General features: G+C 41.4%; 1 protein-coding gene across 1 annotated transcript in view; it reads left to right on the top strand.

Annotated features, from left to right (window-relative positions):
- ECT2L (epithelial cell transforming 2 like) overlaps positions 1 to 21692 on the top strand; it is an 81913-nt gene that overhangs the window by 52224 nt on the left and 7997 nt on the right. The window contains exons 10-16 of the mRNA XM_012650482.1: positions 5532 to 5618; positions 9037 to 9251; positions 10222 to 10369; positions 12024 to 12097; positions 12197 to 12353; positions 13043 to 13108; positions 14471 to 14559. Of these exons, the coding sequence (XP_012505936.1) occupies positions 5532 to 5618; positions 9037 to 9251; positions 10222 to 10369; positions 12024 to 12097; positions 12197 to 12353; positions 13043 to 13108; positions 14471 to 14559 (836 nt within the window). The remainder of the gene's footprint in view (positions 1 to 5531; positions 5619 to 9036; positions 9252 to 10221; positions 10370 to 12023; positions 12098 to 12196; positions 12354 to 13042; positions 13109 to 14470; positions 14560 to 21692) is intronic.

Raw genomic sequence — 21692 nt, 5'->3', positions numbered from 1 at the left:
TAAAATGGGCAGGGACATTCACAGAGATGATCTTGCATGTCTCCCGAAACACCAAAGAATCACTAAACATATTTGCTGTAGGTTCAGTGTACTTATTCCCACCTAATCATTTAAAAATAACCATGTGTGATATAATTTGGATAGTGCTCAAATCTATAAACTGAGAGGGAACCAAATTTGAGAGCCTTAGAATGTTTTTCCCGAAGTTCTGCTGCTGTCGCCTCTCTCCCAGGCCTTCTTCCCCCAGAAAACAATAAGAACCCCCTTGTCCGCTTTCCTCACTTGGCCAAGAGGTTGGTGTGGGCCACTTGGGTTCCGAAGATCTTGAGAGACCCTCCCACAAGACTTTATCACCCTAACCAGATGGGGACAAAAAGTTGAAAACCGAGAGTATATATGGTAACTGGAATATAAGACTAACTAGAAAGTCCCACCTACTGACTCTGAGTAATAATCACTTTGTTTTCTGGACATGAAAATTAATTGGGTAGAAAGCTGAAAACTCTACTAAAAAAATGTGTTCTCTTTTCTGCTGCACTGTTGATGAACTGTATTTCAGATGAATGTCTTAAATAGAAATTTTTGGGGGGGGGCATTTTTTAGGATAGACCTCTGGAATTTTTGTCATATTTTCTGCTGAAGAAATGTGGTAAAAAGAGCAAAGATTTGGAAGGAAATGTTATTCTGACAAAATGTGACCCAAAGTCAACATTCAATGTATTCATGAAGGTAAACTTGCTGCTCTATTTTTATGCCATTGCTTTGCTGTAGAATTAGGCACATTTGGTGGAGAAATTCATAAACAATAATGTTAGCACTACCCAGAAAGCTTTCAATTTGTTATTTCTCCTAAGAACTTCATTTTCATGGACTATTATAGAAAAGAGTGTTTTGTAGTTTCATAATATGAATAACATTTAAAGCCACTTAAAAGCATAAGCTGCACTATGTTGACTTGAAGAACACTATTTGGTTGTGGGGGAAGAATTTGAAATTGGCATTTTGCTTTGCCACTTAGTTTAGTCCTGAGATAAAGAGAATGTGTGTGTGTGTGTGTGTGTGTGTGTGTGTGTGAGAGAGAGAGAGAGAGATAGAGAGAGAGAGAGAGAGAGACAGAGAGAGGAAGAACTAAGAATGGTTCTTTTTTTCTTACTTGGGATTCAAATTCATAAAAGAAAAAAGTGGGGTTAAAGTTAGTTCTTCAGGAAAGAAAGAATAATTTTGCCAGTACTATATTCAGAATCCATACATTCTTGATTATGTGAAATAATCAGGATTCAGGAAATGCTGAGGATTACATTATCATTCAGAGGGCTGATTTCTATGTAGGGGGAAATGTCATTTTAGAACCACTTTATGTTCATAGCAAAGTCACCTATCTTTGATGTTTGAAGGTGTGGGATGCCAGTTCCTAACACAGACTCTCCATGGACACCGTTAGTAGAAATGGACTTGTGAGTTCCCCTAGCAGGCAAATTGTTTGTTGCACTATTAACGTGACAGTGTGGAGGTATTTTTTGTTCATGCTCCTCTGGAGGATAACACAGGGCAGGGCAAGGGCAGACACGGAGGACTGCTGGTGGCAGTGTCCCCTCTGTCAAGCTGCCTCTAACTCACTCAGCAACACAAACGGCCTGCAGTTGTTCAGACCCGCCCTTTGTATTTTTTGTTTGTTTGTTTGTTTGTTTGTTTCAGAGACAGGGTCTTGCTGTGTTGCCCAAGCCGGAGTGCAGTAGGGTCAGCTTACTGCAACCTCAAACTCCTGGGCTCAAGCTATCCTCCCTCCTCAGCCTCACAAGTAGCTGGGACTACAGGTGTGCACCACCATTCTCAGCTAATTTTTTTATGTTTGTGGAGACAGGGTCTCCATATGTTGCCCAGGCTGGTCTCGAACTCCTGGCCTCAAGCAATCCTCCCAGCTCAGCCTCCCAAAGTGCTGAGATTACAGGTGTGAGTCACCACACGCAGCCTAGACTCACCCTTCTGCAGTTGCCACAGCCTGAGCCTTAGTCTAATTCTTGCCAACCACAAACATCTCCCTGAGAGGACTCTAAATAAAGATCTTTCTGGGGCATCTCAACCATTTCTAGATGGGAACCCTGGTTGCCTGCTGCTCTTCCCCAAAATCTATCTTTAGTCCAGATTTAGTTCTTTTCAGGAAACTCTCATTGACCTCTTCTCAGGGAGAGGGCAATTCCCCATCTTTTCAGCCCAGTTCCCTAAGTATTTATAGGAGCTAACCATTCACCAGGCACTGTGGTAAACCTGAGACCAGGCAGCAAAATAAGACACAGTCCCTGCTGTTGCAGTGGATGAGACCTGCACATAAACAGACGCCATGGTGTGATTAGTGCCCGTTCACAGAATGCACAGGCAGGGCGGGCACGCTGGGGCAGGTGTTTAAGCCAGATTCCGTTTTGTTTCTCAGAAGCTGCTGCTTTTCCCTTGTTATGGCAGGTACCATTTTGGGGGGCAGGGGTTCTCGGGGATTATTCTCCCACAGGGTGGACACAGTCTCCATCTTTCAGCCTGCAAAAGCCTTTAAAAGTACCCAGGCCTCAATACCACTCATTTTCCCCTGGTTCAGTAAAGGGAAGGATCAACACAGAAGCACATTACACACATTCCAAGGTTCCAAATTCTTCTAAAATCCTTTCAACATCAGCTGATTCCTGCCTCCCTGAAAACCTACTGAAGTTCTTTCCTCCACATTTATTCCTAAAGATCAATCTGTCACCCCAAACCCCCGGCATAGAGACTTCAGAAACGCCCCTCTTTGGAGCAAGAAAACTTGAAGAAAGCAGTAAGAGCAAAACGATAGGTGCTTCCTCCTCTGAAGCATCATTTTTACGTTTGAAAAACCTAACTATTGGTGAAAACCATTTCTAGAATCTTTGACGCCTAAGGTAATGGTCACTTGGAGAATTTCCTCTCAAGTCACTTTCACTCTTAGACTATCTTAGATTTCCTCTGCCAAATATAATAAAATTCACACTGAAACAAGTCTTTTCAACCTGCTGGTGACTTAAACATCTAATCACGTTAATAAAATAATGCATGAAATTTGGGCTTAAAGTTGCCTCATTGCTGGAAATCAGGCCTGCTATTTTTACATTGTCTGTCTGTAATAAAACTGGAGAAATGCAAAACTCCTTAATGCCTAGAAATTTCTCTGATGTTTTTCTTTTTTTAATCAAATTAGAAAAAAATGTGTTAGATTCTCATTTGGTTTTCTATTACTTAACACTAAGAACTTTTGCACAAAGCCCGCAAAACAAATTTGGGGACTTCTAGGAGGGAGAACTACAGCTTAAATGTAAGTGCTGAATTAGGATAAAACCGAAAAGCTGCTTTTCTGCTCACATTAGGGTTTATTTTTAAAAGCGTGGGTACTCGTTCAGAAGCCTCAGGAGCCGTAGTAGGGGAAAGTGACAGCTTCTCTGAGATATTTGTTTTAAAGACCCTTCCACAGGGGCTTGTGAAATAGGGCTGTCAAATCTAGGCCTCTGTGTATCTATCTAGCTATCATCTCTCTCTCTGTCTCTCTTGCTGCCCAATCGTTAGTTATTCCTGGTTTTTGTCTGCCTGTAGTGTTTATGCTGATACCATGCAACCATGGTGATGGGTGGCGGCCAGAATCATAGTTCCTGAGCTCTACCTGTCATTTTCACAACTATTTACGGCCTTGAATCCAGGCAGCCGAGTGTTTTCTGGCAGAAGTATCAGCAATGACTAGAATGTCTCTGGAAAATGCAGTGTCTGCCTGTGCTCAATCCTAGAGGAAAATTCCTTCCACGTGCTCAAAGCCTATTTCTGCAAGCTGATTTCTTATGGTCTCCCTTGCGTATGTCATGGAGAGAGCCAAGGAAAGACTCACCAACTCAAATTAATAGTTTTGCCTATAAATGTACAAAGTTTGTTGCCTCTGTTACTTCCTCTGGATTTATTCCTAAAATCTAAGTAAGAGACGGCATCTTAATCTGAAAAAAAGCTCAAAATATTCTAGCAATTAAGTGTATAATATAAAATGAATGAAGTTGCCAATTTTAGGTTCAAATAAAATTACTATGCCCAATTAATTTCCTAACCACAAAGAAAAATGTATATTTTAAAACATCGCTGCTGACCAGAGGAGAAACAAAGCCCCACGGTGAGCAAGCAGGTTCTGAAATAGCCACGGTGGGCTGTAGGTCCACGCTGACGCCTGAATTTTAATGCATGAACATTCAAATGAGCCTGTACAACAGGGCGATATCCCAGGTAGAGATGGCTCCCTTACCTGTGAGATCCACACTACAGTTCTGTACTGTTCGAGTGATCTTAATTTTGGCCCAAACAATGTGAGCTTGATTTTCATTTTATGTCTGCAACCACTTTCTACCTACACAACCATTGGTGTCACCACTGACTCGCTGAAGTTCTCTCTCTACTATACATAATCAGCACTATTATTTACTTATAAAGAAGAGTGTGTTCCAGTCAGAGAGAAATTTTGAATCATTTTGTCACAATTCAAAGTAGATTTTTTCCCCCAGCCATAAGTGTAAATACATGCCAGGCTGATCCGGGGAGGACAGAAGAAATGACTAAAAGACTCCCTGGAGTAGATGCGACATGTTTAGGCTCAGGTGGGGCCTCCTGGCACCCAGGGCTAGAGCTGGCTGCCGCAGCTCAAGAACCAGGGCTCTTGTACAAAGGCTGCGGGCTGCCATAGGAATATGGAAGCTACTAAATAAAAATTCATTTTTGCCTGAGTAAGGCAAAGGAGTCATAGATACAAACTGATCCTCGCCCCTGGACAGCAAGGGATTACCAATCGTAGCTTTATCTTTGACTAGGAAGGCCGCAGCCATGACCATTAATCAGCTTCATCTCTCAGTATAAACCCGGGGCCGCTGTTCCATCGCTAGGTGGATGCTGGGATGCTGCAGGCAGTAGAGGTGGGGTGGGGGCTCATTTTTTAATGTGCTAAATGATATGGCGGCCACGACGAGAACAATCAATCGGCAAGCTAAAGCGAAGAAAGGAGCAGCCAGATTGAAATGCGCAGGCCTGGAAAGGGTACTTGAATTGTCAATGACCCATTGACATTAGGTGAGAAAGGGGAGAATTTTATAAAGTGTTGTTAGCTTTTTCCTTCTGGCATCTTAAAAACAGGATGACCTATTTGCCTTCAACTGAGAAGCTACAGAGCAGAGCAGAGGTGGAAGCATGTGTGTGATTCTTCAAGCCTGAGAGGGAGGAGACCTGGCATAGCAGTGTCTCTCCCTCCCTCCTAGGGAGAAGGGAGCGTCAATGAATTTAGTTTCTCAAGTATAATGTAGTTTAAAGGAAGACAAAGGCTATTTTCTTAAAACATAAAATTTAAGAGAAGCATCCAATTTGTCAAGCACCTCATTGATCGTGTCTAGGGCCCGCTGTGGTCATGGCTGCAGGCAGCTTCCGAGGGCCTCGTGAGTACAGTGTACACCCTGAGCTCGCAGAGATCCCAAGCCTACCTCCACATAATCAACTCTCCATTTAATCTTCAGGAAGGAAACATCACAGAAGACAATTCTCAGGACCCAAAGTCAAGTCTCAGCAAAAATGATCTAAATCTTGAAGCGCTGGTGAAACTGGTAAGCCAATTATTACATCGCACGAATGTACCATTTGTTTTGCTCCTGACAGTGAAGCGTCAGCCTGTACTCTGGTTAGTTCTTTGTTTTCCTTGAAAATTTCCCTCAGGGGTCTTAAAAAAAAACCCAAATATAATTGGGGGAATCCAGCTGGTAGATTTTTGTTTCAAATAAGCCCTGGACTGAAGCAGAAGTTGAGCCAGAAGAATGGAGATGTTACATCTTGGGAACAAAACCAATCTGCATGTTACTCCATGGTTTCCCAATATGATACCAGGATGTCATTTAAGGAAACGGCACATGGACAAAGGTTCACAGTTTGTAACTGATCTACCAACTTGTGGTCTGACTTCAAAAGTTGACTGTAATGCAGATAATGTCTAGGGCTCCGTCCTTCTGTCTAAAAAGGGTAGTGTGTGGAAGAAGCCATAGCACCTACGGTAGCTGGTCCTGTCCTACTGTCTTCCCTGGCATGTATGGACTGTTTTGTATTCTTTAACACACGTACGCGTTTATCACATTTCATTCTCAGAGTCCTGTAAAGCGGATGTTACTAGCCACATTTCATAGACAGAACTACAGTTAGAAAAGTTAAATGGCTTCCCTAAGGTCAGATAATTAGGAAAGAAAAAAACCTCAAATCCTGCATCGCTGAGCTCAGAGTCTGGGTCTTTCCCAGACCCCTGACACCCCAGGTGTGTCCACTCACTGCAGATGGTGCAGGTTATGGACCCCCAGGGCATGCATGCTCACTCACCCCCAAATCCACCAGGAATCACCAAAGAGAAGTGTATTTACATAGTGCAGTGAGTATAATAGTATTTCATCTGACTACTGGTAATAATATCTGACAATGGTTTTGAGACAACAACGAAAGGTTTAACAATGAAAACCTTAAGTCAAAACGATTGTACATGTTGGATAACTCCAATATTCAAACATATATACATACATAAATGCACAGAAAAAATATAATAATGAGCTACAAGCCAACTGCCAAGTGGGATGCGGATGTAATTTTTAACTCATTAGATGTGTCTAAATAGGTTTTATGTACAGATCATGTGTTTGGAAGATAAAACTTAAGTAACCAAGAACAGTGTGTTTATAGATTTCAAACAGAGTGAGTTTTCTCATTTGTCTCTTAACTTATTTTTTACATTTTAATTTTAGTTAATGAAATTATGATTGACTCATCTTGGTGAAGATCACATAGCATTACACTTAGTACTGTTATATATATATGTATATTTTTCATTTCAAACGAGACATTTATTTAAACAAAAAGATGCTTAACTTGAAGGGAAAACTATCTAGGAATCATTTTTTCAAGTAATTTATTCTCACTTAAAGACAGATTGCCCTACATGTAAGAGCTACATATAAGAATGTTATGAAATTGTACTTGGTTTTACAATGATAAATGAAAAGCACCAAAATTCTCCAACCAAACAAGGTAGGCAAGGATATATATAGAGAGAGTTAAAACAGTGAAAAAATCTTATTGGAATATAAAGATGAAAGCTGAATGAACATGCCACTGAGGGAGAAAGGGAGTCTTTTCGCAGAACCAGAACCAGTATTTTTCCCCATCCCACCTCCTTTCTGATGTTGATCAACACATACCACTGGCCATTAATTTTAAAAATGCTTGTGTACATACACCACTTACTTGATGTACAGTAAAGGAATGGGGAAGAGAAAATGAAAGAATAGAGAAAACTATACTGTAACAGGATATGATGGAACCGAATTGCAGTTTTCTAATTGAGAATGTGTTCTTGGTCTGTAGAGACAGCCCTCTGGAGTAAATAGCAGGTTCCCCTTGCAGTAGACACCCCCTGTCTGCCGCTGGAACACATTGATTGTATCGTCCACCTCCGTCTCCAACTGCACTGGTGTGTTTGCTTCATTGATTGGGTGTCTGTCACATTGGAATCTGATCTGCCTCACCAATAAACCGTGTCATTCTCAAATGACAGAGTAAAATTAAGTTTACTCTTAATTTTAAACGGTACCTGAGAACTGTCCGGCCCCACCACGTCCAAATTAATACGATCCATCTTGACTCCTTCCTTGGGCTTTTTGCTGGCCATGGTGAGTGCTGGAGTCTCCTTAGCTGCTGCTTCACAAGAGATACCAGGTCCGCACACCATGAGGACATGAGCAGCAGCAGGAGCAGCAGAAGCAGTATCGTCTTATTTTATTTGGGGCAGTGTGGGGTATACCTAGGGCTGGAGGGAAGGAGGAAATTGCATTCTAAGAGTATTAATAGTTCTAGGCTCAAATACAAAGGCATTACATCTTTAAAAAATTAAACATTGTAACCATTTTCTATTATAAAGATGTTCATCTTATAACTTCTGAAATATACAGATAAAAGGAAAAAAAATACCTAGTTCCAGCAAAATAAAACAAAATTTGGAAATATAGAAAACACAGGACATCTGGCAACCTAGCTAGCCAGAGAGGTGGGCTCACAGCTCCCAAGTCGGATACTTTTTCCTAAATATACCAAAAGAACAGCATATGTTTCAGTTTTTCATAATATGCCAGTAGGAAGCAAATTAGTTAACAATGAGAGGGTGTCTTAGTGTGTTTGTGCTGCTATAATAGAATACCTGATATTGGGTAATTTATAAAGAACGGAAATTCATTTCTCACCATCTGGAGGCTGGGAAGCCCAAGATCAAGGTCAGCATCCGTTGAGGGCTCTCTTGCTGTGTCCTCGCATGGAGAAAGGTGGAAGGGCAAGAGAGGACCAACTGCCTCCACAAGCTAAGGGCACCTAATTCCATTCATGCGGAAGGAGCCCTCATGGCCTAGTCACCTGTTAAAGGCCCCACCTGTTAATGCTATCACATTGGCAACACCTGGATTTTGGAAGGGACACATTCAAGCCATAGCAGAGTGCTAGCTTGTTTCAGTTCTGCTGTCTGCAGGATAATCAAGAGAACACTACTGGGAAAAAGAAATAGGAAGACAAACAAGAGCGGACAACCCAAAGGCTTCCTCACCAGACTGTAACCTCCATGCAGGCAGGATTCTGTCATTTTCTCATCATTACATAGCCAGCACCCAGCATAAGACACTTAAGACACATTTGGATGGATAGATGGATAAAAGTAAGGTTTCCACCTGCCCGCTTTTACATCCAAGGTTAAAAGTCCCCTGTCTACAAAGGCATAAGGCTGGCCTGACGTGAGGGGCTATTTGGTGATACTGGGGACCAGTGATGGCCAATGGGTCTTCCATAGTCCCCTCTCAAGGTTCCCTTCAACCCGCATTTCACAAACCAGGACCACTGACTGCTCAATACTTCCTCTTCTCTAACTGCGTGGACTCCAGGCTTCTGGAGGCTGTAAGCCTGAACAGAGTCATTATGCTTTTTCCTATGAATTCTTAATGCTTTTTATAGGAGAGGAAACTCCAGATGGACTCAGCAGAAAAGCGAACTAGAGTGGTCAGGGAACTCTTACAGAGCGAGAGAAAATATGTGCAGATGCTGGAAATTGTGCGAGATGTTTATGCAACGCCACTGAAAGCAGCATTGTCATCCAACAGAGCCATTCTGAGTGCTGCAAATATCCAGATCATTTTCTCTGATGTTCTGCAGATTTTAAGTCTCAACAGGTAAACCGTGAATAGGTATTTTTAAAAATACTCATTGTGCCATGGGAGGAGCCCACACTTTATTGTATTAAGAGCTGTATGGAGGCTCAGTCCTTCTCTGCCACTCGCGGGGACCCTGGCCATCTCAGAGAGGAGAGAGCCTCCCCGTCACATCAGTCACCATGCTGCGGGCAGGCGCGGTGATTCCCAGGGCCACGCCTTCCCCAGGTCACAGCCACAGTGCCTGGGGTGGGGCGCAGCGCCTGGGCGGTCTGTAGTCGACAGACAGTTCACGCAACAGACAACTGGAAGGAGAGCCACAGGGAGCTGTTCTTCCTCAGCGGTGTCTAGTTGAGCAATGGTAAGGAACTGAAGCATTTAATGGGATTAAGCCACAAGGATCCTTTGCTTACAAAGCTGAGGTCAGTTTAATAACAGCATATTTTCGAGTACATACCATGAGAGAGAAAAGTGATCTACCTGAGGGCAAGGAAAATTAAACTGAGCATGTGCATCTCTCACAGTAACTCTCTGGGTAACTCGGAATAAGTTCCTCATCCTCAAGGGCCCCCAAATCGTATGAAATGAAGAGGTTGAACTAGGCTCTTCCGTGTTCAAGGACTGTGATAGCCGAGTGAGGGGTTTCTGCGTTTAGCTGTGGAAGCGAGTGGAGCACTGTCTTCGGAACACTGGACCTCCGTGCCTGCCTGTCTGGCTACAGGGGAATGGGGCATTCAGGGGCAGCTGTATGGAGGCCAGTGTGGGGTTCTGGCTCAAGGAATTAAGGTGGAGATGCGGGATCCCACCACAGGCGACCTGCTCCCTCGCGGCTCAGCTCCCCGTTCCTGCCACATCTGCACTGTGTCAAGGACAGAGCACTTGACCAAAGCACTAGGCTGAAAAAGGCTGCACTAATGACAATGAATCGACTGTTTAAGTCTATAGGTTACCCTAGCTAATAGTTCATCGCTATGCTTTTCTCATATTGCAGGCGGTTTCTAGACAACCTGAGAGACAGACTACAGGAATGGAGCCCTGCTCACTGTGTGGGAGAGATAGTCATGAAGTTTGGAAGCCAGTTGAACACATATACCAATTTCTTCAACAATTACCCTGTTGTTCTGAAAACTATCGAGAAGGTAAGCGATTGAGTTGCAATCGATCATCCTATTAGACCTTCTGAGCTCGAAAGGAGGTTTTGGGGGCAACCCAAAGGACTGGAGTTAATAGAAAAGGTTCTTCTCTGCTCTCAGCTTCCAGCTCTCCTCCTGTATATTGTGAACTCTTTGAGGACAGGGACCCTGACTTAGGGGCTAGCACCGTGCTTGATACACGGCAATGCCTGGGAACTGGTTGTTGAACTGAACTAATCCTCATAAAAACTGCTAGACTTTCACCTGCCCCAGACACTCTGTGGTTCGATTCCAGGAAAAGGTTCAACAACTAGGCAGAAGCAAGACTGAGCCTTGATCTCAGTCTGCTACTGCAATGCTGTCTGGCCTTGACAAGGTCAGCTGTCTTACATAGAAGGTCTTACATAGAAAGTGAATTAATAATCCATGTATTTCTTGAAATAAGGACATTCAACTTATGAAATCTCACTATGAAATAAGGAACTTTTGGGTCTGACATTTGGTCTTCCATTTCCTAACAGCTCACTGTAAACAGTTTTCCCTGTTGTGATTCATGCCATTACTTAATCTGAGCAGGAATATCCAATTCTCTTCTGCACCATTCTCTTGCTGCTCTTGTTGGGATCTCTTCTGATGGGAATGAGATCCCTCTCTCTCCCCTCCTCAATTTGTATTGAAAGTGTGGCAGCAGAGGCTGTCTTGCTACATGGCAGCCACGTGGCAGTGCACTTTGTCAGTATCCACTGTGCCCATGTGTCTTCACCGAAGGCCTGCGGGCTGGGAGGCCTCTGGGTGATTTCTGCCCTTGGACATTTTCCTGTGTAGTGTTCCTCCCACCCCACCCAGGGAGTCTAGTCTCTGCTGGACAACTTGATGATGCAACTGACCTTGAGGACAAGACTTGGAGCAAAGCATCACATGGTATCAGAAACAAATTGGTGCCGAAAATTTTATAGCTATGGATAATAATAATACTTATTTCATTAGCATAGCGTGTGCATATAAGTACTCAATAAATGTTAGCTATTATTATTGAAATCAGTGAATATTTGATTTCTAGAAATTAGCATTGCTGACCTCTTTCGGGCATGTAAAAGGAGGTAACTTCACGGGTGCTCTAACAGTGATGAATGAATACATTTTAAAACAGATATTAAGTACAGTGGAACACTCGTGTAACATTACTAGGAAAACATGATTAACGGCAGTAACTAATGGTGAATACCATTCATAGTCAAGTTTTTGCTATAAGAAAATAACGTTTACTGCATGATGGGCACTTTATGGATAGGATTGTTTTTTTCCCCACACCCCAGAATTAGATATGGTGTCCATTTTACAGATGAGAAAGCTGAGGCTCAGAGAAATTAAGTAACATGACAAGGTCACACATTCAATGTATTCTGATTTGAATCCTGGCCCCCTGGTTGCAAAGTCCATTCTTATTTGTCTTTATTAAGTTTGATGAACCGGTCAGGCCTATAGTATAACTAATACACCATAGTTAATATATTAGGAAGACACCAATAGCACTAGTAATACTCTGATCAGATGTAGACGTTGCTCTTTTGCTTCCAGTGTTCCATTGACCATGCTTGCTCGATGGGACAGAAGGCTGTACATAGAGCCAAGTTTTGACAATCTAATTCTCACCTTTTAGTGCAGAGAAATGACACCAGCATTCCGAGCTTTCCTCAAGAGGCACGATAAGACTGTTGTTACCAAGATGTTGACGTAAGTTCTTAAGGAGAGCACAGCTGGAGCCCCTCAAAGACAGGGTGTTCCTCGACCTTCAGGTAAAGACCGGAGTCCCCTTCCCTCTGCCTTGTCCAGCCTGCCGGAGCTGCTTTTGTACCCATCCCGAAGATTTGAAGAATACATTAATCTTCTCTACGCCCTGAGGCTTCACACTCCTGCAGAACACGTCGACCGTGGGGACCTGACCACTGCAGTTGACCAAATCAAAAAATACAAAGGTTATTTAGATCAGGTTTGTTGCTGATAAGAATCTGTGTCCTTTAACAATGTTACAGTGCTTTTGTGGTGCTCTCACTCGGAGACCCTGAGATACTTTTATCTCCTTGTGGTGTTCTTCACTTCAGATCTTTCATCCTTTTAAAGCTAAATCAGTAGCTGTGTTCAGTGATTTTGAACCCTGAAGGCATCTATTCTAAGCCAAACAACATCAGAGAGAATGTTTTCAGATGTCTGTACAAATACAATAAAACCTCTGTGAAAGTTTGAAGAATGAGGTATTTGGATTGGTTTTTCTGGATAACTAAAAGAAAAAAAACCAAAATGTAAAATCCTTTGTTTCTGAAAATATTTTTAACGTGCTAATTAGCTTTCCTGCCTTAGTAAGTAGAATGATCATAACTACTCTCTGAAGAAGTAATTAAGCATCCTGGAGTACAGGTTCTGAAAATACCATCGTAGTATTGTGCATACTGTACAGCAGTCTGGGCTGATTGTAAACTAACACATTGTGCCCTAGAGATGCTTTTTTGAAGACAGTTTTGTTACTTGCCTTTGTTTCGAAACATTAGGTACAGAAAATTGAAATTTTTTATTATATGAAATCCTAGGCTCTGTATCAAGTGCCATAAAAATTTTAATCTATGTCTTTTATGAATAAAAAGGTCACAGATTGAGTTTGCCTAAAATCACCTTTTTTCCTAGATGAAGCAGAACATCACTATGAAGGATCAGCTGTCAGATATACAGAGAATCATCAGGGGGTGCCCCGTACGTATTCCGACGTTCTTGCTATATCCCACGCTCAGGAACATAACCTCAAGTCACTGGCAAAAGGAGACAAATGGGTCTCGAGGCAGCTAACGTTCGTGGGGTCCCCGCTGTGTGTCAGGCACTGCCAAGCTCTCCAGTTCCACACCCTTGTTATCTGCGAGGGTGCTGTGTACGAAGAGGCACAGGGGGTTTGTTCTTATCCCATAACTTTTCTACCGTCTTTGCTCCTTTATTGGTATTCCTGTGGTCATGACCCCCTTTGAGGAAAGGGGCCATGTGTCCTGTTTGTCTTCTATCTCCTTGCATGTAGTACCTGGTACAGCATTCTGCACACTGAGCATGTCTGAACAATTTTAGAAGTTGTCTGTTAGCTATCTGTTACCTAGAGAATGTCACCTGGCCCCATCCTACCTTCTCTCTTACAGCTTCCCCTACCACCTTAGGCTCACACCACACAGATCTGCTCATGACTGTCTAAGAATGTTAGCCCCTTTTCACACATCTGTGCTTTGCACATACTTTCTTCCCTTCCTATTCCACTGGATAAACTCCTATTCATCTTTAAAACTCTAACTCAATCATTTTCTTTGCAAAGTTTTCCCCAATGTCTCCAGCTGTGAATCGCTCCTTCCTAAGTATTTTGTATTCTGAGCATGTTATATTTTATCGCAATCCTTCATTCACAAAACTAGGAGCTCCATCATGTATGAGCTACAATTTATGTGTCTTCTAGTGTCTGGCACACAGAAGGGGCTCAATATATGAATTATGTCAAATTAAAGTATCTACTGATTGGAGATGTAATTTTTATTTGGTCAAATTGGGGAAGCAAGATGGAGTTATTTTGTCATCATTTCAGTTTGCACATTTGGTAGGGAAAGAGAAGTAGAGTTGACTGAATTGCAAAAGTCCAGAATCTCAGAACCCACAGTCTGCAGAACTTTATCTCTGGGTCACTGTTCACGCCAAGGTATCATCTCTGTGACTAGATCGATACAAGGGCCTGACTTTTTAATCTGTATTATTAATAATTCATTCACTTCCTTTGCTTCATGGCTCCCTTCTTGCCCACCCTGAACTTTCGTTTTTGATACTAGGAAAGTGTTTACAAATAAAACAATGATTTTAGTAGTTTAAAAAATTTTGATAACATTCTTGGATATAGTTTTCTTTATCAACACTGTGGTCTTTCTAAAGAAAGCTTGTTTTATAAACAATGAAAACATTCACTTTTTCATAATTGAACTGAATTTCACTCAACACTTCCATATTCTGGGATATAAAATGGTTCTGCAGTAGTGAGATTTTTTTAATTTAAAAAATTTATATATGTTTCTAATTTTTTTTTTGATTTTATAGACTCTGTCAGAAGTAAACAGGTATCTGATTAGGATCCAAGAAGTAGCCCAACTTCACTGCTGTGATGAGGAGATAAGTTTCTCTTTAAGGTAAACAACAATTAACTACCTAATGCTGTGAACTCCTACGAGCAGGTGACTCTCTTACTCATCTTGTATTCCCAGCATTCAGTACAATGTCTGACATGTTGTAGGTTTATGATAAATCTTTGCACTGAACTGAAAAGTTACTCACATACTCCTCTGAGATAGTGTAAGGTATTTTATCACTGCGCTCTAGGCAGCTACTGCGTAGAATGGGAGAAAATAAGTTGTCCCTGCTGGGACCACAAACTCCACAGAAACAGGAGTTCTGAAGGTTGGTCACTTTCCTACTTGGATAAGATCCAAGTGTTGATTTCATACCAACGATCTGCTCAACTGTAAGAAAGAAAGGACCAATTTATTGTTATCCTCAGATAGTTACTGAGGTGAGTATTAAAAATGACCTCATGATATCCACTTTGCATAGTGCTTAGAGTAGTGTAAGAACAAAAGATAGAAGGATGCTAATTTCCATAAATTAGTTACCCCTTTTCTCCTTTAGAACAAGGATGGGCAAACTTTTCTCCAAAGGTTCAGAGATAGTAAATATTTCAGGTTTTGCTGGCCAAATGATCTCTGTAGCAACTACTTAACTTTGCTATTGTAGCACAAAAGCAGCTACATAAATGATACAATACATAACAAATAACACACTATTCATAAACAATACAATACATAAATGAACATGGCAGTGTTCCAATAAAACTTTATTTACAAAAACAGGTGGTTGACCATACTTTGCTGATGTTTGCTTTAAAAAACTATTTGTCAAACTGTGTTTTCAGTATTAATGGCAAAGATAATGACTCAACAAATAGCAACCAAAAGGAGGGGGAATTAACTCCTTTAATTTGTCCAATTCTAATAAAGATAATAAAAATTGATTTGTTATTTCAAGGAATATTTCAGCAAATGTTTCCCAAAGGCACAGGGCAGCAGGGTAGGTGGAAGAAATCAGTCCCCTCACCTCCATCCTCACACAGACTGGATCTTAAAGGAAAATCAAATCACAGAACAGTGTCGCTTTTCCCAATGTCAAGGCATTTTTGTTTTCTTTGGTTTTGCTGTTTTGGGTTAGTAGCCATAGGAAAGAGCTACAATGATTGAAGGAAACTAGCTGTCAAACCAGCAATTTTAAACACACTGGTATGGCAGGAGACATGCTAGGGATTGTTCCAGTTTTTGGTTATTAGATTATTTTAACTTCATATATTCCTTCTCAAACGCCCTTCCTTTCTTTATGTAAGTGTGAGTTTCTATATCATTTTCCTTCTCTCTGCAGAACTTCTTTTAACATTTCTTAATGTTCTACTAAGGTATATTGGAAATAAATACCCTACATGTTTGTTTGTCTGATAAATTATTTCTCCTTCATGTTTGAAAGAAAATTTTGCTGGATACAGAATTCTAGGTTGTTGGTTTTTTTTTTTTCTTTCACCACTTTAATTATTTCATTCCACTCTCTTCTTACTTGCATGGTTTATGAAGAGAAGTCCAATGTAATTCTTATCCTTGTTCCTCTATAGGTAAGGTGGGTTTTCTTTGTATTCTAGATTCTTTCAAGATTTTTTCTTTGTCTTTGATTTTCTGCAGTTTCAATGTATTATGGCTAGGTGTAGAATTTTTGGTATGTATCCTGCTTAGTGGTCTCTGAGCTTCCTGGAGCTGTGGTTTGCTGTCAATAATTTTTTTTTCCAGCTTTTAAATATATTTTTTATTCAGACTATCAATCTTTTAATTACCTATCTTATTGCCCTAAGCAATTGTTAGCTAGGCAACAATTTGCCTTTTAAAAAGATGATGTCTAGGGGAAACAAGGCAAAACATTTATATTTCAAAAGCACAGAGCTAAGACCTTAGGCCTAAATATCGTACCATCATTTGCTCATACCAAGGAAAAAAAGGTTTTGTGTAAAGTCCCAGTTAAGACAAGATGGCCAGGAAAAGTATCCAACAAAGGTAAGACTAGTCATTTAGAACAATGGTTAAGGGTTTCTAGTCCTCCCTCTCAGACACTCTTATAAATGGAAATTTCCTTTATAGATACAAATTTCTCTTATAAAAGTGTTTCAAGATATCCAACTAGGGGCCAGGAGTCGTGGCTCATGCCTGCAATCCCAGCACTTTGGGAGGCTGAGGCGGGAGGATCACCAGAGGCCAGGAGTTTGAGACCAATCTGAGCAACAAAATGAGACCCTGTCTCCACAAAAAAAAAAAAAAAAAAATTAGAAAAATCAGCCAGGCGTGGTGGCATGTGCCTGCAGCCCCAGCCACCTGGGAGGCTAAGGCTGGAGGATCACCCAAGCCTGGGAGTTTGAGGCTGCAGTGAGCTATGACGACGTCACCACACTCCAGCCTGGATAACGAAGCAAGACTCTGTCTCAAAAAAAAAAAAAAAAAAAAAAAATCTGATTAAATGCCAGAGAGGTGTGTTTTAGGTAGGTGGTCTTTTTAACTTAGCTACCATTTTCTAGCCAAAATTACTGAGTTCGGGGTGAAGTCCACTAAGGAATAGGGTAAAAAAAAAAAAAAGGGCATTTCTATACCTGGACTTAGCATGGATAAATCTGAAAAAGAAGCAAGTCTATCTTACCTGAGGGCCTACCTTTTGTAAACACTTTATCCAGGATAGCTTTCTTTTTGCCTTTGGGACAGGATAGTAACTAAGCCAAAAGGTTAGCAGGTTTGATTTTTCATATTAATTAGTCATTTAAACTTTTTATTTGCCTTTTGTAAAGACACTTTTTAAATATTTTTGCAAGCGTCTGCACATCACTAGGCATCCCCAGATGCTACTAATTTGAAGGCCCTGATAAAGCTGTCCATCTGGGACGTTTCTGTAAGCATTTGGTGCTTCTGGGGCCCGATACTTACAAGTATGTAGGTAGATGCAGGCACAAAGTAGAGTAATCAGTTCTTCAGGAATTAAGGATCCCATTTTTACCTTGAATCTTGGCTTTGGCTCTCAGATCTCCATGATCGACTCGGGCAATGATTTTTCCTTACCCAAGCATGCAGGAAAAGGAACAAAGGGATAGAACACAGACATCCCTGTGAATTCCTGAAAGCTGAAGTTCACACCCGCTGTTGTTTTGCCATTTACTGCCAGTTTCTGCCTGACCCCGTGAGACATCTGAGGCCTTCTAACTGGATCTAAGCCAGTTAATTATTGGATCCAATCTGATCCCAGAGCCAGTCCAGTTTGCACTGTGACTTTTGAACCAGTTAGGATTAAAAATTTGCTTAAACAAACTTGGAGAGCTCAAAACACAAATGTGTGGAGTTTGGAATCCACGAGAGAACTTACCCACAAGCCCCAGTTACTTTGAGAGAGCTGTGGACACAATGGGCCTGTAGGTACCTCACTTGTTCACTGGTGCTCCCGGGGGTGGGAGTTCTATTTTGGAACACACTTCTGAAAAATTAAATTTAACAGAGTTTAACTGAGGAAAGAACAATTCATGAATTGGGAAGCCCCCGAACCGGAACAGGTTCAGAGAGACTCCTGCTCGGCCACATGGTTGAAGAAGATTCCTGGACAGCAAAGGCAAAATGAGGTACAGGGAATGGAAATGAGGTTGAGAAACAGCTGGATTGGTTACAGCTCAGTGTTTGCCTGATTTAAACACAGTTTGAGCAGTTGGCTGCCTTTGATTGGCCAAAACTCGGTGATTACCAAAGAAGGAAATGGAGCTGACTTCAGCCAGGACAAACAGCTGACATTTTTGCTTTTGAACTGTTTAGTTAAAGTATCCATCTAAGTGAAACTGATAAGCCTCAACCTAACTTATAACTTAATCAAGGAAGCAAGAAGTGTCTCCAAAGAGGTGGAAAACAGTTTTTATGGGATGCAAAAAATTCACAAAACAGCTCAAAGAAAGGAAAGTCTCAGTAGCCTAAACTTGGTGTGACCCACATTGTTGTCCGGGTGTATTTTCTAGGGTCTCAGCATCTCAGCTGACCATGTATACATAAATGTCTAAAAGCCCCCAAAGCTCCCATAGAATACAGAAATCAAAAGCTGTGTGCAGAAGGGAAAATAATCAACAATTGCCAAAAGTTATGCAAACATCAACCCAGGACAGGCTCATCCCTTACCTGGGAGTCAAACCTGGACTGCTGAGATAGAAAGCACAGAACTTTAACCACTAGGCTACAAGGTAAATTGGCTTCTACCATTGTTGCCACAGGGGTAGTGTTCAAAGGATTTTTATCTTTGTTTTAGATATTTGCTCTTTGATTTTGTCAAGAAGAATTCCTAAGGCTAGCCATGAAGTTATTATGTGTTCTTCTTTTAGTTCTGATCTTTTCATAAATACAAATAAGGCAATTATTTAGAATAAGAGATCTCTAAAATCTATTTATTTTTTAAATTTAGGAGGCTTTAATCTAAAGGATTCACTTTGGCCATTATATTTTTTAATGAGGTACTTGTTTTAAAGTGAGTTAATCCAACAGCCTCTCCAGATGTAATCCAAAGATCCACTCATTTTCCAGAAGTAGGCTAAGATAGCAAAAAAAGTTGAGGCAACAAAAACTTCTTATGAATGGGACCTTTTATGACCAACACAGAAAGACAGAGCAACAGGGAAAACACTATTTCTGGGAGGAAAGGGAGTCACATAAACATATATATCAAAGCAAAAAGGCCTTACAAAACAAGTGAAACCAAAAATTCAAGAGTATTCTTCCAGACAGACTCTCTATTCTCCCTCCAGTTGGGGAGAAGTCTTCCCAAGACAAGACTCTTCCTATAATGTAGGGAAAGCCAACCAAGACCCATGAGGGAGCCACAATGCCTCCAGAGAGGCTAAAAATTGGAAGAAGGAAGGGGGTGCTATGTGCGCTTTGAATACTCACCAGGCTGTCTTCTAGTTCCAGAGATCTTTTCTCCACTAAAAACAGGTCCAAGCACCATGGGTCAACAATGTCAGCGATGGCACCAGAGATGGCCCTCAGTCCAACAGAACTGAGCAACCACTAGGGCACATCTCTCAGGCTGCCCCAATGATGAGAGGACTGTAGAACCTTAGGCAAGTGTCCACCAGGGCTATCCCGGATGAGCCCCCGTTTTCTTACAGCCTTACCAGGTTCACTGCCTGCTGCTCAAGAGGAAGCCAATATACTGAGAGGGCAGGGGTTACAGCAGAGACAGAGTTTAATATCACAGGCACCATGTGAGGAGATGGGAGGAAGTTCTCAAATCCATCTCCACATCAATAATGTTGAAAAGTTTTCAGCCATTATTACTCCAAATATTTCTTCTGTTCCTTTCTTTGTCTTCTTCTTCTGGTATTCCCAATACACGTATGTTATGCCTTTTGTAATTGTCACCATTGCTCGGATAGTCTGTTCTTTCCCCCACCCCACCCCATGGTCATTTTTCTGTCTGCTTTTCAGTTTGGGGAGTTTTTATTGCCATATCTTCATGCTCACTGATTCTTTCCATGGCTGTGTCCAGTCTATCCATGGGCCCACCAAAGGCATTCTTCATTTTTGTTACAGTATTTTCTATTTCTAGCATTTCCTTTTAATTCTTTGAGTTTCTCTCTCTCTACTTTAATTACCCATCTGTTCTTGCATGTTGTCCACTTTTTCCATTACAGCCTCTAACATATTAATTATAGTTATTTTAAATTCCTAATCTGATAATTCCAAAATCTCTTCCATATCCGAGTCTGGTTCTGATGCTTGCCCTGTCTTTTCAGTCTGTGTTTTTTGCCTCTTGGTATGCTTTGTAATTTTTTGTTGAAAGCCAGACACGATGTATCAGGTAAAAGGAATCAAGCTATTGTGAAGTTTTGTATTTATCTGACTAGGAATTAGGTTGTGTTTATGTCAGTGACCAGGTTTGTTCTGCCTGCAGGCAGCAAGCCAATTACTATGGCAATGGGCTTTGCAGAAGAGAAAAGATTTTATTCACAAGGCCACTCTGTGAGGAGACAGGAGAACAAAACTCAAATATGCCTCCTGAAAATAGGGTTTGGGGGTACTTATGGCATAGAAAGTGGGGTGTGGGGAAAAGCGAATGGCTGGTAGACAACGTGAGGTAATCAGGGTTTCTGTGCAAGTGTATCAAGCTACATGTCTTTTAATAGGATCTAAGCACAGAAAATGGCAGCATTTTAGCATGATCTGGGGGTGGAGTTTTTGGGCCTCTGATATCAAAAGGTCACTCTTCTGGCACCTGTGCAGGCACAGTTGAAGGATTGGTGATCTCAATTGGCTTGAACTGGACAAGAGCTACCCCCTAGTTCCTCAAAATCAACTTTAAGCACCTGTTACTATAGTGACCCACAGTCAGAGATGTTATCTATAAGGAAGCTAGTGGGAGTTTTAAGATCAACTGGAAGCTATTAAAAGCAAGTAAGGCAGGTTAAGTTTGGAGGGCTTAGTAAGATTAGCCCTCAGTTTCATTCACTGCTTATTGTAGCTTGGTGTCAGAGGCTACAGTTTTCTCTTGTGTCCTTGCTTTTCTTGTCCTTATTGTCTTTGTCCTTCCCTGGAGATCCCTTCTTAAATAGGGTCTGAGCCTTGCACTTCTTTCTGGTGTTATTCCACTGTATCATACAGGAGTCCTGCTTTGGTAATAAGATGGGAGGGGAGGGGAAATATTCTATAGTTCTATGATCAGTTTTCAGTTTTTTAATGAGACTTTTGCTTCTGGGCTGTGACCTTCATAAGTGCTTCTCAGCTTTTTTTTTCTTTTTCCACCTCTGAGACAGGAAGGCTAGAGGTGGCTGGAGTTGAGTATCTCCCTTTTCCCAGGTTGGTTAGCCTTTGGTAAAGCCCAAGTTGGTTATGTTCTGATAAAAGTTTCCCTTGAGGGCAGGCCTTTTGTTAAGGGGAACAAAACTTTCTAAGCGCATTTCAAAATGGTACTCCCCCAGGAAGAAGCAGGGATTTTTCTCAGCTCTTCACAGTGAGAACTCAGTGGGCTCCTGGAGGGAAAACACAGCACTGTGGGAGCTCCAGAGGTTTTAATTGCTTAAACTAGTCCACACTCAATCTCCAGCAAGTAGTCAATTACCCTTTAAGTATTCCTATTCCATGCTGGCTCCAGCAGGCAGTTTCTGTTTCTGATAAACTGTGATTCTCTGTATCCATTTGTCCCTCCAGCTTTTGGGGTGGTGATGGTT

This window comes from Propithecus coquereli, unplaced genomic scaffold, assembly GCF_000956105.1.
Source record: "Propithecus coquereli isolate 6110/MARCELLA unplaced genomic scaffold, Pcoq_1.0 Scaffold329, whole genome shotgun sequence".
NCBI classification, from domain to species: domain Eukaryota; kingdom Metazoa; phylum Chordata; class Mammalia; order Primates; family Indriidae; genus Propithecus; species Propithecus coquereli.
The sequence above is the reverse complement of the archived record's forward strand: the minus strand, read 5'-3'. Positions and strand labels throughout refer to the sequence as shown.